Source organism: Pelodiscus sinensis, chromosome 1 (genome assembly GCF_052426305.1).
Source record: "Pelodiscus sinensis isolate ZL-2025 chromosome 1, ASM5242630v1, whole genome shotgun sequence".
In the NCBI taxonomy this organism is placed as follows: domain Eukaryota; kingdom Metazoa; phylum Chordata; order Testudines; family Trionychidae; genus Pelodiscus; species Pelodiscus sinensis.
Genome location: NC_143052.1, coordinates 230795282 through 230812943, shown reverse-complemented (window position 1 = coordinate 230812943; position 17662 = coordinate 230795282). Strand labels below are relative to the sequence as shown.

At 39.8% G+C, this 17662-nt stretch overlaps 1 protein-coding gene across 4 annotated transcripts in view; it reads right to left on the bottom strand.

Moving 5' to 3' along the window:
* Positions 1-17662, bottom strand: part of HERC2 (HECT and RLD domain containing E3 ubiquitin protein ligase 2) — a 200367-nt gene that overhangs the window by 10383 nt on the left and 172322 nt on the right. For all 4 annotated transcript variants that reach the window (XM_075916267.2, XM_075916303.2, XM_075916286.2 and 1 more), the window contains exons 81-86: positions 15931-16092; positions 14923-15014; positions 13567-13706; positions 12503-12690; positions 11535-11732; positions 8503-8586 (exon numbers count right to left, since the gene is read on the bottom strand). In XM_075916267.2, coding sequence (XP_075772382.2) covers positions 8503-8586; positions 11535-11732; positions 12503-12690; positions 13567-13706; positions 14923-15014; positions 15931-16092 — 864 coding nt within the window. The remainder of the gene's footprint in view (positions 1-8502; positions 8587-11534; positions 11733-12502; positions 12691-13566; positions 13707-14922; positions 15015-15930; positions 16093-17662) is intronic.

The window sequence follows — 17662 nt, the reverse complement described above, 5'->3', positions numbered from 1 at the left end:
CCCGGCAGCGCCCCAGCTGCTCTGTCCCAGGCGTCCAGATTCAGCTGCTGTTGAAACTCATCAGCGGCTGATTCCAGGAAGCCCGGGGCAGAGAAACTCTGCCTCAGGCTTCTTGTGGTCAGCCGCTGGTCAGTTTCAGCAGCGGATGAATCTGGACGCCAGTTCCGACTTAAGTACAAATTCAACTTAAGAACAAACCTACAGTCCCTATCTTGTACATAACCCGGGGACTGCCTGTAATCAGTTTTAAAATTTCCTCTATTGGCATTTCAACTGCATCCTCTAAATTGAAAACCAGTGCAAAAATTAATTTACATTATCCACAATAGCCTTGTCTTCCTTGAATGCTTCTTTAATGCCTGTATCATCCTATGACCTATTAGCAGGCTTCCTACTTTCAATGTACTTAAAATATTTTTTGCTGTTCGTTTTTGTATCTTTTGCTAGTTGCTGCTCACCTTCTTTTTGATTTGCCTAATTATACTTTTACACTTGACTTGCCAGCATTTTTTGTTTTCCTATTTTCCTAAATAGGATTTGACTTTCAAATGAAACCAGGTTGTTTCATTTGAAAGCTCAGGCTCCCCATTTCTAGTATGTAGTATATTGTTTTTAATTTGAAGGCACAAGGTAATTTGCATATAAAAATAGAAAAACTGACTGGTTCCAGGATATATGGCCTCTCTACTGGCCAGTAACTACTAAAATTATCACCATACTTCATTTCTGAGGCCCCTGACTTCACACATACAAGAGTATTGAATCACTCCACCATTAGTAGGGCCATACCAAATACAGTGTCAAATTCACATTCCTAGGATGTTAAAAAGCATAAATTACTTGATTTTGGTTATTTAAATCTCAAATTTCACCATGTGGTAATTTTAAAGGTCTTAACCCAAACTGGAGTTGTGGGGCGGTAAGGGTGTCACAAAAGTTTATTGTAAGGGTGGGGACTGCAGTACTGCTACCCTTACTTTTGCTCTGCTGCGAGCAGCAGTGCTGCCTTCAGAGCTGTGAAACTGGAGAGTGGTGACGGCTGGACAGGCACCCAGTTCTGAAGGCAGAGCCACAGCCAGCAGCAGTGCAAGAGTAAAGATGGCATGGTATGTATTGCCATCCTTACTTCTGTGCTGTTGCCTGCACAGCTGGGCCCTTAGTCAGCAGCTGCCACTGTCCAGCCACCTAATTCTGACGTATGCAGCGCAGCAGTATGAGTGACATGGGATGGAATTGCCACCCTTACTTATGCACTGCTGCTGGCTGGGCATTGACCCAGAGTTGGGTTGATGGCTATTGACCAGACAACTCCAGATGCTCAGCTCTGACGGCAGCATAGAAGTAAGGATGGCAACACCATGATCTCCCTAAAATAACCTGTGATGCCCCAGCAACTCCCTTGATAAAAAGCATGCAAAGGGCCAGATCTCATGGAGGGAGTGTGATTTTACAGCCCATGACACTGTTTCCATCGCTGAGAATTTGGTAGTGTCCTAATTATTAGCTTGTATGTTTCCATACAATATTCCATGCACATTGACTTGAGGATGGGAGTAGACAGGATGGCAGAGTGTAGAATGTGCTATCCAACAGCTTAGTTCACGTTAGTGTCCTGCAATGGAATGAAAAGGACATAGTTTGGTGTACATAAGCTGCCCTGCTGAGCCTGGGTCCTTGACTGACCTTACCATACAGGGTGATTATTCTGGGTTATTTCACTAACTTGCAATTAGAGATGTCAAGGTTGCCATGATTGCACAGAGGTTTAACTCAGACAGTTTCTAGCTTAAACAGAGCTGGCCATACTATTGCCACTGGTGTCTTTCGAGTAGGACTGGAGAGTTAGGATGGAACAAGAATGAAGGCAGTTATACCCTTGCACAGGCTGAGTACTACACCCTCCAATTGTGACATTAGGGACATCTTTCTTGTTAGAGTCCAGGCTCTACGCATTAAAGGAAATTAGTGAAATAAGATTTTATTCCAAATAGATGTGAGGAAGAATTCTGTTAAAGGTCAAATAACTAAACACTGTCATTAATTCATGGCCATGTAGGCAAAAACCTTCTACCCTTCAGTATTTAATTTTGTGATTCCTGAACACTTTCCTCTTTGGCTTCAATGTTAAGAAGGTAACTATCATGTACATCTGAAAAGTGACAGATAAAGCAATCGGGAATACGGAGCAGCATTAGTGATGAAGTCTTGTTTGCAACTGCAACAAAGAAATACTTGCAAAAACAATTGCTGTGGCTAAGCAAGAGGTGAGAGAGCGCTCTTTCTGTCAGCACAATATCTGGAAAGATCTGAGCAATGAAACTATTTTGGATGGTGATCAACTTGTTTAATGCAAGAAGTCTCCACTCATATACAGGGTACGTTTTCACATCAGGAAAGCGGTGAATATATTATACAGCTAAGAGGCCACTTTCCACTTGCCTCTGATGGGACGTGCTGAATAAGATATAAGTACTTAGAGTGAGTTAAAAAGTTTGTATTGATGTGGACAGTTGATTAAAGAGTCTTTATACAGATTCATTCGTATGGCTTATTTATTTTTGAACTATTATTTTAAAAGTACCTATGGTATGAAAACTGAGCTTCTAATAAATTATACAAAAGAAGCATATGCACATTTCTCATTAGTTCCCTTAAACACTTTTTGAATTAATACGTTTTAAGGCAAGATTTGGAAACGAAGATGCTTGAAGAATGGTATAAAAGGGAAATCTCAAAACCATCAGGTTGCATTGAAGAAAACTACAATACTAAAATGGAATGATATAAACAGGTTCTTGTGAAAGACCAGTTACCACACATTTACTTAGGAAAATAATTATATTTATATAATTTCTTTTTACAATGTTGTGCTACATCAACACAAATCTCTCTCAAAGACTTCCATTTAATCTGACTTCCCAAAAATATCACACTAAGAAAAGAATCAGGCAAGTGTTTTTTTTTGGGGGGGGGGAGGGCGGGTTAAATAGGATGCTAAGAAGATTTAGAGATGCAATCACCAATTCAAAGTCTCATACCAGGACTTATATTAGTATGCAATTTAGAAAATAAAGGAAAAATTTGGAAATAATCACATATCAAAACTATTAAACCAATTCATAGCAAACCAAGAAGTTTTTGCTCAGGAGAGACTACATGTTGGACCTCCCTGGTCCAGCACCCTCAGGACCAGGGAGTTTTCTGAATTGGACAAGCTCATAAGTCCTGCTTCAGGGTGCCAGTCCAAGCCACTGGTCTCCACTCTCAATCCTGGCCTGGCCGGGGTTGTGCTCCCTGCAATGCTGGTCCCATTGCCACCAGCCCAGCCTGTGCTTCTGGTCACCAGCCCTGCTGCTGCTGGCCCAGGCTGCGCTCCTGACACTGGCTCTGGTCGTGGTTCTGCCAGACAACATATCTTGCCAGACCAGACAAACCCAGATTTCAGAGGTTGAAACTATAGAAGAATAAGGTGCAGCTTCGCAAGCAATCCTGACTGAGCAGCATGAGAAAGCTCTCACAATGTAAATACTATTAATACTTTTTAATTCAATTAAGTATTCTTTGCATAAATTAAAATTATTTCATACAACTCTTGTATTTTTGCATGGAGAGGCAGTTTGGCTTTAAAAACGTATAGATGTTACTCTAGAGTGCCCATCAAGGCTTAACTATGATAACCAACACGCACGATATATTCCTTTGTTGACAAAGGGTTTATTGTTGAGATCTGTGGATTTGGTAACTGGGTTGAAGTGTTGGCTCCACTGAAATTTTATGCGCAAACTCCAGATCATTTCAATCAGGTCAGGATTTAAATCTCAAATGCTTTAGCTGTGTGGCCTATGGACCAGAAAAGAGGGTCTGCCTGTGTCTGCAAACCACTCTCTTTAGAGACACATAAGACGCAACCTATGGAATCTGTTTTAAGTGAAAGGGCTATAATAGGGAAGGATCTAGCTCTCATGATTTATTGATATGTAATCTTGCCCACATCCAGACTACAGAAATTTTAACTAAAAAGAACACCACCACTTTTTCTAGCTTTCTGCAGAGACGTCCTTCCTTCAAAGAGTTTGATACCGTCTACACTAGTGAGACCTGTATTGTAATGCCATGTCGCGTTCTGGCTTTCATACTTCAGAAAAGATACTGAAAAAATATTTAAGGTTTGGAAAATATATCTGAGAATTAGAGATTAAAGAAGCTCAATCAATTTAGTTTATCCAAAAGAAATAGTAAAAATAATTTGATCACAATCTACTGTAACATACATGAGGAGAAAGGAATACATAGCAGAGAAAGGAATAACTAAAGACAAAGTCAGACCTTGCTGCTACCAGTTTGTCTCAGGTGAATGACTGAGTTTAAGGATTCAGAGTTCAACAATAATCGGAAGGACAGGGGAATACCCTGTTTTCATTAACCTATAACTGGCATGAGGAAATGGGCCAAACATCTTAGACACTACTGCCTCATCTATTAAGCCCTACTTAAGTCACAACATTGCAGAAACTGAATACAGCAATTATTAGGCTTCCACAACAATTTTGAGAGTGGGAACCTCAGCGGCCCCCATTCTGAGCCCCAGGTGGCCAATATGGAAAAATAATGGAAAGCATAGAATACTGGAACTGGAAGGGACCTCAAGAGATCATCAAGTCTAGTCCCCTGCCCTAACAGCAGGAACAAGTACTGTCTAGATCATACCTGATAGATGTCTGTCCAATCTGCTCTTAAATATCTCCAGTGATGGAGATTCCACAACCTTCCTAGGCAATTTATTCCAGTGTTTAACCACCCTGACAACTAGGAAGTTTTTTCCTAATGTGTAACCTAAACTTCCCTCACTGCAGTTAAAGCCCATTGCTTCTTGTCCTATCATCAAAGGCTAAGGAGAAAATTTTTTCTCCCTCCTCCCTGTAACACCCTTTTAGATACTTGAAAATTCCTATCATGTCCCCTCTCATTCTTCTTTTTACTAAAGAAGCCCAATTACTTCAGTAATAATGGACCTTATAAATGCAAATAAGGTTTATTATTACTTTCCCACAATTTGTCATAGCTTGTATGTTCAAAATTCACAGCTAAGTTGCAATCATCCCTTGGTTCAAGAAGGACCTTACTCATCTAAGGTGTAGAGATGAGGAAATTGAACTACTGAAAGATCATAGAATACTAGAACTGGAAGGGACCTCAAGAGGTCATCAAGTTCAGTCCCCTGCCCTCATGGCAGGACCCAGTACCCAGATAATTTGAGAGCATAGGAAGTAAATGCAAGAAGAAAAATAAAACTAAGCTGAAGATGTTCTCAGTCAGGGGTCTCAACAAAATTCAAAGTTACAGCAGTCTTTATATTATATAGTATTATGTCAGAAGAAGCAGGCAGCAAAAAGCCTCTACATATTTATAGACACATTTCTAATGTGATAAGGGAGAAGGCAATGGAGTATAGACAAAGCAGAATATTTGTCAGTTAATTAACAAAAGTGTCAGATCATTACAATTAAAAAAAATTGGCTAATCTAATTCCATAGAAAGTTAGATTTCCAACTTTCTATGCTATGTACTATACCATGAAAGAAAAAAAAGCAAAGGAACTAAATAAGTTTGAATTCTAGTCAGTTTAAAGTGAAACAGTACTTTACTATTCAATGTTACAGAAATGTGTGTGGAAAAGGCCTGTCCATATAACCCTACATAGTCACATGAGTTTATCTTATTTTGCTTTCATGACTGAAGTACATTTTAAAATGCCCTCAAGTGTACTTAGGGAACAGGATATTAAACTCTTGTCCTTTCTTGACTATCACATGTGGTCACATTGAGGGAAGTGGTTATTCTGAAAGGATTCTTTCCCCTCCATCATTGACGTTAAAACATGTAATGCCAAACATTAGGCAGTCATGAAAGCAAAAGCAAAATACACTCATGTGACCATGTAGAGGTATATCGACATCTGAATCCATCATTTTATCTTCATATTATCTAACTTCTTGGATTTTCATGAGATAGTCCACATATGTGCTTGAGATGTCTCATGCTTGACAATGTGACAATGACTGTAGTCCACAAATTTTGGTTACCAGATTATTTTTTATTTCCCTCCTTTGAACTAACTACAAAGTGTTTAAATCTACGAAAAAAGGAAGTGCACTACTCTGTATCCCGAAATGCTGCTTTATGTTTTTGATCTGGAAGCTCCCAAGCGTAAATTCAATCCTATTAAATTGCAGTGATCACAGACAATGTAGGAAATAACCAAGCTACAAAGTAACTTGGAGAGATTAGAACACTATGAGTTGTAGAAAGTGTGAAGTGAATAAATATTAATAAATGTGAAATCTTACATACAGGGAGAAAAACAGCAGCTGCCAACTGGAAGATGCGGGAGGAAGAGCAGGATAAGCAGCCATAAAACACAATTAAGCAATCACCCAAATAGCTAAAAAATTACCTTTTTTCTAACACGTATAAATCTGTGCTACAAAAGAAATAAAATAACAATTCCCCTCCCATTTTATAAGCCCTAGCTTGTTATTCTGCTATTTTTGGGTCTACAGGAGATCAGCAACAAATGGCTGACTGAAGGGTGGCTTATATCAGAATGAAGGTCCAAAAGGGAGCAGAACATGGTTACAGCTGTTATTCATGTCCTCAATTATACAGGCACAGAGCTCTGCTCCTACAAGATAAGAGCTGGTCATGGCAGAAGATTTCCTCAGATGTGCAGCTTAAAAGTAATTCAAAAGGGAGCTCCACTCCCTCTGGATTTAGAATTTAGACAAGGATGATATCATCCCTTCACCTTAGAAATCCCTATCACTGAATGGCCTCACAACCTCTAGCTTTCTCTAAAGTAGTTTTCAGCTCCTTCTACCTATCCTACCATTTTTCCTCGCTTAAGCAGCGAGCAGGCTTTCAAATGATTTTGTCAGGCGGAACTGTTACATAACTGCCAGCCACAGAAATTAATACAGCTCTGTTCTACATAAGGGATCCATGCTGCATTGTGTAAATCTAACCTGCTACAGTGCACAGAGCAATGGACATAAATAAGCAGCTGTCTCCAGCACATTCAACCAAGTTCATATTATCTCTTTAAGTAGTCTCTCTGACATTCTGGGTAAGTCTACAGAGCAAGGTTAGTGGGACTTGAGTCAACTGGCCCTGTCAGGTAACACTGGGTTTGAGCACCTACCCTGCACTTTAACCTTAGGTTAAGGGATTATCTGAACCAGGCTTGAATTTACAGCTCTGATATTGCCATCTCCACCAGTGTCAACCCTCTAGCCCTACAAGCCTATTGTACTGAGGGAAAACTCCAGTGACAGTGTGATGGATAGGAGTCAGGTGCCCATAAGGAACACCCGGGTATATAAATTGCACAATTAGGTCCTTTGGTATAATGGGGTACACAATGACTGCAGTTTAAGGCGGCTTTATACTGAACTACCATCTAAACTGAGAACTGGGCTCTCCATCTGTAGGCCGAAACACAATGACAGGAAAATGCACACATGCCCCCGTTCGTCAGTTTTCAGGACTGCCAAAATATCAACATGAAACTTTGAGAGTCTTAATTTTTAAACTGGGATGTTCAATGAAGAAGGATTTGTTTGTTTTGTCTGTTTGAAAATTTGAAAGGAAAATCACACACACCTACACATTAAGGCCTGGCCGTTGCTGGCTACAAAGTGGTGAAGTGGAGCCCCGGGGCTTGGGCTGCAGTGTGCTGTACCACCCCAGAGAATCACTAATCCCTGCCCCTGCTGCACCTCGGGAGGTAGGCACAAGGGATCACCAAGAGGGGAAATTTTTGGGCTGGCTCCCATTCATTGCCCTTACAGTGCATACTATCTGGGTGCCACTGCATATGCAGCCTCACAGAAGGTGAAGGAGCCTGGGATCAAGCAGCTGCTTTGCATGACAGAGTTCCCAACTCAGGATAGGTGGGGGAAGTACTCCCAATACCCTGGGCAGCTAGGAAGTAAGATTGGCACAGCAGTGAAAAGGCACCTGAGACACTGACGCTGCCATACAGAGCAGAGAGAGAACTAAGGAAGTTGCCCCAAGAATCTCTGGGATATATCTGGAAGACTACTGGGACCCAAGTCAAACCAGGGTCACGAGCATACAGGAAAGCAATAGTATGTGGACTCTTGGTCCTAGCTTAACATGGACTTGGGCCAACTAGCCCTGCAGGATCCCAAGACCCTAGGTTCAAGTCCTAGATCCAAAGAATCAGTGTGTGTGGAACCAAGGAGGGTCAGGCTTGGTAAGGGCAGGTTGACACTGCTATGCAGACATGCCCTCAGCCATTAAACAAAGCACTGGAGCTGCCAAATGAAAGTTGTGGAATTAAAACTAGTGGAAGCTAGTCCATGAGGATCACTCACTTACAGAAGCAGTCCTCATAAGAGTGCTTGAGCATAATTAAACTCATTCACATTTGTAGGACAAACATCAGATGTAGCCACCCATTACTGTCACGGTTTTAGTTACCTGTATTCTATTGAGTTCTACAACTGGCCCATGTTGACGATCTCTGACCATAGTTGCTTGCACCACCTTTCTGAAAGCTGCCTCCTAAAAAATAAAAATATAAAAAAGTATACATAAACAGAGCAGTGCCAAAATTACAATACGAGTTTGAATCTGTGGTGATTTCAGATTTAAACATATGAACAATTTCACTTAGCGGAGTGGAGGCGATATAACACAGATTAAGCCCAGAACAAGAGAACCAGCATCTTGTCCTCAAAGATCCTATCAACAACAAGGAACAGACTAAACAGGAAAACGATACTTAGTACCAAGCTGTGTGAATTTTTTCAAAAAATTTTCCCCCCAATCTCAGGGCAGACTGTGAAGGCGGCGCAACCCCCCCAAACTGCAGGCAGACACAAACATATTGGTCCCAGAGGCTGATCGCTTTGAGCAGTGTATGGGACTGCGGCAATCAGGGAATCTGCCACTGACCAGGAGCCTCCTACAGTAAGCACTTCGCAGCCCGTGTCTGCATCTGGCACCCACTCCCTCCTGGATCTCAAGCCTCTTCCCCAGGTCACAACCCCTTCTTCCACATGGTAGAAAAGTACAGCCCATGATCACTTATCAAATTATTGGAGTGCCCTCCCCAACAAAAATTATTGCCCACCTCTGAGTTACAACTTTGATTCCAAAAAATAATACAAGCTGTTGTAATATGCAAGCTCGACGTCATTTAATGGCTAACCCAGCCTAAACAGCTGGTGGTCCTTTGTTTATGCTTTGAGATCTTCAACCATCAGAGTTTAAGCAGCATAGAAACAATTTCTTCTTAAATATTTTTATTCCCTTCCCCCTAGAATTCAGACTGATAAGACAAGTGCTTGTGCACATCTCTTCCTGGGTTTGGAGGGAGCAATCTATTACATCTTTTCTCCACGGATATTCCATGATGGTTTATTTGGTATCTATGGGCCTCCTTTAATTGGACACAAGACAACACTTCTTGGTAAGCCAGTAGTTCACACTTTGTAATGCTTCTCTCCTGGCTAAATGTACACTTTCTGAGCAAATACTTTTGTAGTTACCAAGCAAACATCTAAATATTAACTTACAATATTTGTATCCCATGTTATATGGGAAATGAATACATGCAACACACAAACATTTCATAAAATATAAACACTAAATGCATTTTTATAAACTCAGTACTAACATACAGGTGAGCCAGACAAAAGCTAAAGGACTGAGACATTGCATAAGTTAACTGACAGTTGAGACAAGGAGAAGGAGCAAGCTTCATCCTTCTGGGTCCTACCCCCACCATCTCTTTCACCTTGATCCTGAAAGCTGCCCTGACCAGACCAGACCAGAGAGGAAGTCAAGTGAAAGCGCCATCTTCAAAAACTCTGGCTGAATCCAGAGTAGCTTCTGGTATGAGAAACTGTCTCCCCTTTCCTCCCCAATTCAAATGCACTTTTCCTTCCCCACCTTATTTCCAATCTCTCCTCTCTCTTTCCCTCTGTCTAAGAAAAGCCTGGGTTAGTCTGCCAGAACTGTGTATTTTGCAACACTGCTGTAACCAGAAAGGTCAGCTAAAACAATGCTTTAAACACTGTCTAATGTTGGGATGAGTTTATGGGTCTCAAAGTGGCTGATAAGACCCGGATCTGTGCCTGTGTTTTTCCAGCAGTAAGGCTGTAAGTGAAAAATCCAACATCAGAAACAGAACCTGTTTTCTATCTTTGCTAAACAAGAGTGATGTCCCTTCTAAAAACTTTCTCCAGCTAAAGAAAAAGGGAACAAGGGAGTTTCTAACTGAAATTTTAACTACTGCATTTTAAATGCTTTTCCTTTTTTTTGCACCTTAATAAAAGGTGAAAAGGATTTCTAATGGTGCATCTTCCACAATGATAAGCAAGCTGTAGTTTTCTGTACGCCAAACCCAAAACCTTGTTTCAATGTTGGCAAGTGAGAGGTATAACACCTTTGACTCTCTGGGCCCATATATGTAAATTAACACACCACCACCCTCCTAAGAGCTGGGGCATGCTATCCAGCTGCCTCATCCCATGTCTAGTACTGACTCCCCTCTCCTTCCCCCCCCCCCCATTGCTTTGTTTAAATATGCCTTCTCATGAGCCTTCTAATGTTACAGTTTAACTCACTCAGAAGGTCCATAGACATTGTGAAGCATAGACACCTGGACACTGCCATTTAGTTCAGATTCTAGCACCACTGCTCTTTTACTCAACATATAAAGCACACAAAACTGTTCATGTTCTGATTCTAGTCTGGCTCAAATGTATTTATCATGGGACACTTCTAGGCTGCGTCTAGACTGGCATGATTTTGCGCAAATACTTTTAACGGAAAAGTATTTACACAAGAGAGCTTTTGCAAAAGATTTGCTTTTGCGCAAAAGCATCCATGCCCGTGTAGACACTCTTGTGCAAGAAAGCTCCGATGGCCATTTTAGCCATCGGGCTTTCTTGCGCAAGAATCAACTTGGCTGTCTACACTGGCCCTCTTGCTCAAGAACGCTTGCGCAAGAGGGCTCACCCCTGAGCGGGAGCATCGGAATATTTGCGCAAAACCACTGATTTTGTACAGTACAAAGTCAGTGTTCTTGTGCAAATACTTGCGGCTAGTATAGACAGGCGGCAAGATTTTGCGCAAAAGCTAAACCCCAAACCATTAAATCTGAAAATCAAAAACAAAATGTGGTCCCTTAGAAGAAGTCTATTTAGATTTACTCTCTCAAGGTAAGTTCTAGGAGAACTCAACTAAACAAGAACAAGACGACTTTAAATTTAAAACTGATAGCAGCAGCCCACATAATCCTAATAGGATTTGAGTCAAATTCCACCTGCCACCTGAAATAACATACATTATGATGAATTATTTCTATTGTACACACGAGCCAAGATACACAGTTCTATTCCATTTTCCTTCTGAAAAAAATTAAATAATGTATACAATTACAAACACAATTACCATAATCTATGATTTTCTTTGAAAAGTCAAATATAAATCCTGATAAATACCTTTCCCTGTGATATTAGAATTCCCCGTAAAGTATCAAACCCAATAGAGGGTCCCTGACCAGTTTCATCAAGGCGTCCTTCGAGATCAAACATGGGAATGCAAGGACAAAACAGTTCAGAGATGTGATGCAGTAACAATAGTCTATTTCTCAATGAAATTATTGGTATTTCCTGAAGATGGTTGTATTCCATAGGAACCTATGAGAGAACAATCATATTTTTAAGGGTGAGCAAATGTAGCTACTGTATGTGCATGGAACAATTTACAGAGTAACAATTAAGTAAAGGAAACAGGAAGATTTTGGTTTTAAGAAATTAATAGACTTATTTATTTTGGAGCGTTAATGCTAAAGACAGCATAAGTTAACTTGTATACAAAACATTTTTCTAGTATCACTAAGTTGAAAAGATTTTTAAAGTGTTATAAGTGGCACTGGAATATGGAAGTGACTTTTTGGTGCGCGCGCGCATGCACACTCCAGGATTTTAGAAATATTCTTATACTGGACTCTTAGCTGTCCTTTTGATCTAGTCTATTGTATATGATGGGCAAGAACAGCAACAGAGACACATCAACATTATAATGGTGGGGGGAAAAGGAAACAATTAAAAGTAAGTCTTTCAAACCCCAAGGCAACAGTGAAAGATCCACAAACAAACTTCCATAGCTTTTGTTGTAAACTGTTTCAATTTCATTTGACTTTCAAACTAAATTAATAGTGATACTTAATTGGTAACTAAAAAGGCAAAAACTGTTTCTGCACAGAATTGTGGAATCCCTCTATCTGAATTTGGGAAGGGGGACAGGAGCAAGAAATGGAAAGAAGCAATTAAAGTTTTGATCCAAACCTAACACTATGCATTCTGCATTTACTTAGTTATTCAGAAAGGAAAAACAGCTGCTACAACATTTTAGTAAGTGCATGAACTAATATTCAATATCCATCTTTACTAAAGCAAAATCTTACTTGGGTAGGAAGCTTGCCAGCATTTGCAGGTTTACTAGTTGACCAGGCTAAAGTATGTGCTGACCCGCAGGCAACTCTGTTTATTTTTTTACCCTGAAGTGCTGCAACCAACCGAGGTCTTTGAATAGCATTAGTTGTCCCATCTCCGAGCTGCCCTTCATCATTATCTCCCCAAGTATACACTTCACCTAAACCAACACAAATATGTTTACTTCCTTCAAAAAGAAGGATGAAAAATCAAATTTACTTCTGAAGCTCTCTGGGGCAGGGACCATCTTTCTGTTCTCTGTACAGTGGCTAGCAGAATTGGGTCCTATCCTATGACTAGGACTCTTAGATGCTACAAACAAAACTTATTATCTGCATGAAGGAAAGATCCAGAATTACTGAGTAGAAGTAAAACCCCATTATGCTAGCTGCTGTACAAACATATCTAGAGATATGTCCACTGCCCAAACAGTTTATATACGGTACTCATTTAAGAGAACACAGACCAAGTATCTAAATCACAAGGAGGAAACGGAGAATCAGAACTATAGTTACAGTGATAGAAAAATTACTTTGTGTCTATATTTGATGGTTCCATGGCAGATCAGACGGATTAAAATTAAAGGAAAGCTAAGCTACTGCATAATATTTCATCAGTATCTATAAAAATGCTAATCTATTTTTATAAATACACAAATTAAAAACAGAAATTAGACTACTAGAAGAACATTTAATAGGTCACTATACTAAAATGAATATAAGCTGCTCTGTAAGAAGAAATGACTATTTGCTTCCATACTTCATTCACCAAGTTAAACATTTCAGCATGTTCAAACCTTATGAAACTCTTATTGTTTCCAGTTAAGTGACTGAAAACCTTGAGACTGTTTGCAACATGCCCTTTTAGATCACCAACACAAATCAAGGTTTGTTGCTCAAGAAGTATGCAAGCAGATATCAATGGACAAAAGATGTGCCTCATTGAAAATGCTGTTACAACAGATTTCAGACTTTTAAAAACATTGATTTTCAAAATAAAACTGATCAAGAATTATTAAAGAATTTATTTTCTATACCATCTTCAGTGCAGGACACACAGTGCAAAGAGCCAGTAGCTATTGCAATGACTTTCTTTCCTTGCAACCCTTGTACTTGTCGAGGTCTTCTCACATGATCATCAGATCCATGGCCTAATCGATGATAATCGCCTTTACCCCTGCATACAGATAAAATAACTAGCATTTTTCCCAACTACACACTTATAAAAAGATTTCCAGATACATACAATTTAACTCTGCATACATCATAATACAGTACTTTTGTCTTCAAGTGAAATGTGAAAACTTTAAAAGCTGATTTGGTTGTTTGTAGAAAGGGGACCAAAGACCAATTTGTATTCAGTCACCATTATGGCAGAAACTAGTGTTTTATGCTGAGATTTACAAATATAGGCCAAATGTAAAATCACTATCATGAACACTTATTTCCATATAGACCATTAACCAAACTTATTAGATATTTAGTAGACATCCTACGACTCTGCTTCCAAAAATGTCATATGTGAGTGCCAGTGAGAGGATCTTCAAGGCAAGACATTCATGCCTTTCACTCAAATAGGAATACAGTAAGATCAGAGAGAGGAGAAGATTATGAATTTCATGGTACTGAAGGAACTTAAGACTATATGAAGTTGTAAAGAATATCCACATTTGCCAAGTCATCTTATCAAGTACACAGAATGTAATAATGTTTAGATGCATAATACATCAAGGGATGCAATTATGAGGACTGTGATCAATCATTCTTTATCTCTACTAAAGGTAGGGCATGTAACTGGCTAAATCTGCAGCAAAGGATATTTAGGTTAGATAATAGGAAAAACATAAGTATAAGGTAAGCTCTGAAACAGGCTTCTGAAGGAGACAGTGGAATCCCCATCACTTGAGATTTTTAAGAACAGGTTGGACAAACACCTGTCAAAGTGTACTTGGTTCTGCCTCAGTGCTCTGGGGAGACTAGACTTCTCCCTTCCAGCCCTACAATTCTGTGATTCTATGTGCGCAATTTTTTGTATAAACTACCAATAGATATAATCTTTCATGAATGTAATTAAAATAATTTCTGTGCAGACATTCAGCCATTTTAATGTAACAGAGTAAAACCAAACTTGATTATAAGGCAATTTAACCTAATAGAATTGCAGACATAGCCAGAAAGTGTACAGACACAAATTAGAGGGGAAGAAGTGGGTGACTATTACTCCATTTTTTTCAGAATCTTATTGCTAATTATTTATATATATATTAATTGTAATAGAGTCAGAGGAGGAAGCAACAAAGGTAAGCACAGAGATGCTACTTTAAAGGGAAGGAGGAACCTAAGTGGGAGAATGTAGACCAGCATTAATTATGCCATTCACTCCATAGACATACCAGGTATACACTGCTCCAGACTTGGTAAGGGCCACTGAAAATTGTGATCCACATTCTACTTTAACCACTCCAAGGCCTGTGAGAGAATCAATCTAGAAAAAGAGGATTAAATGTAACTAGATTGTGACAGACAGGGTGGGTAAGGCATCTTCTTTAATGGACAAATTGCTGTTGGCAAAGATGACAGACTTTCAAGCTCCACAAACCTCTTCTTCAGATACAGAAAAAATAATCAGTGTGTCAGCTAAATTCCAAGTGGGACACGTTGATAGACTGATTTAACACCCTTTCTGCAGTTTGCCTTATTGTATGTGTGCCTCTAGCTGAACTTGATGTATATGCTGTTCAGAAGTCACATTCTGAACTCTACTTCTCCCAGTTTAAATTTTGTTTAAAATTAGAGAATAAAATATTAAAACAAAACAAAAAAAGCTTAGACCAAGGAAATGGGTAACATTTTACATAGCATGTTCTGCTTTTTCCTCTCCTCAGTCCAGAGGACAAACAGCTCTACCACCATATAGCAATATTAGCATGCTACCAGATATTTGTACTTTCTTCAACTCTTAGTATTTTGTGAAGTTCCAAGTGAACTATAGTTTCATATGTTCATAATAAAATGGGACATTGAGTTTAATCTATTTTTATTCCTTTTTGGAACTGGTATCACCACATTAGTACCATTTCCTTGAATTAGTATATGTACCTGTGGAGGTATGTCAGGAGGCTTTACTGTTTTGAGAGCCTCGCTAAACTTAAAAGTTAGGAATACCTCAGGAGCCAACAATATTGCTCAAAGAGAAAGAAAAATTATATGCAACTCTTGTTACTCAGACATACAAGCACAAGGCCATATTACTAGTCAGTACACCTAATGGAGATGTCCCCACAGAAACCACCAGGAAAACTTCTCCTAAAACAAGAAAAAGTCTTCTTTAAATTGATAACTTGCTTTTCATTACTCATCTCTAAAACGAGTGTGTTTAAACTGATGTAAAGTATAAATACCTTCATTGGCACTTTACAGCCATCACTGCCCCCTCTCCCAAGTTTTCCATAGTCTCCATCACCCCATGACCAAACAGTATCATCATCAGTCAGGCACAATGTTTGGGCATCTCCACTACCACAGGCTATGTCAATCACACGATAACCCTGTAATGCTTCTACCTGAAAGAGAGACACCATTTTTTTGTTTACAAGAAGAAGTTTCACATTGTTCTTATTTGACTTACTGTTTGAAATAAAAAGTCACCTTTGCAGGGACTCTCTATTGAGAATTAATGGTTTTATGAACTTCAGCTACTGGTTTCTAAATTTTATTGTGTATTATGTAAAGTGAACAAAAAAAAATTTGCAAATAGCTATTTGTTGGTTTATAATACTCAAGAATCCAAAACAAGAGTAAGAAACCAGACGTTATATATTCTGAAATGATAACCTGCATATTTTAACAGTCAACCTCAGATAATAAAATGGATTGCCAGTTCAAGTGCCAAGTAATTTTGTGGAAGAACTATCCATCTAAATTAAAGTTATTAAAAGCTAGTTAGCATGAGATTATGAAGCTAACAATAATTCAATCAGGACATCTAGCTTTCTCGGATTTAATTTATTACAAATGATATCCTTTATAACAGGGGTAGGGAACCTCAGGCCCAGGGGCCGGATGCAGCCCCCAGATTGCCTGGATCTGGCCCCTCTCCCTCTCCCTCCTGCTCCCCCTCCCCACACAGCAGCCAGTGCAGGTGCTGCAGCCCTCCCACACTGGCCCCACCTGGGACTGGGGCAAACAAAATACACTAGTCTGGCCCTCCTAGGCTCTGGTGAGCGACAGCAATGTGGGGAGTCTCTTTCCCCATCTCAGTTGGTGCCACATCAGTGAGGGGTCTTTTTGTGTGTGGCCCTCAACTGATTTTTCTCTGGGTCAGAGGCAAATGACCCAAAAAAGGTTCCCCACCCCAGCTTTATAAGTTTAAAAAATACGTTCTTTGGAAAGACTCAAATCACACACGTATCTACATCCATTAAAACTATTTACTTTAGAAAATTCTTTACCAAAATTATAATGCTTTCTGGCAAATATATTTTTCTCTTAACAGTATCTCAGTATTGGAGTCACAGACATCAATACATAACTATAACAAAAAAATATCAGTTGTAACTGCTCTTATTGTTTATCGCTACATCAACAGAGAAATTTTTCAAGTTAGAAGAGAGGAGGGGAGGGAAGAGTAACATGCATAGGAGGCCACATGACTCCCTTGCGACTCTGCTCGCCCACAGCCCAGTCTCCATTCTCTCCCAGTCTCCTCCCCACGATCCCATCCCACTTTACTGGGTGAGGGAGGAGGTACACATGTGTTCCCTGTAAGCCCATAGTGCCCAATCAGTTTTGAAGCAGTAGCCACTATACTGGCTTCTGCAATAGCAAAACAGCCACACTCAACAGGCCAAATAGCTAATTGTTCAAGCCAACTAGCCTCATGTGGCCCGTGGTTAGCATGTTGGACACCACGGTGGTAAGCTTGTGTGGCCACTCTGAAGAAATTAAAATGCTGCCCTGCTGATCTGCAGAGCGCCCATAGTTAGGTTTTTCTTTCTATTGGAGATGCACGTCTCATTGCACATACAAACATTTAATTCTGCACCTGGATGGGAAAAGTCCACACATGTATGGAAAAGATTAGAGGGAACATGGATGTGTGCTTAGTTCTCCTCCTCTGGCATTGGAAACTTC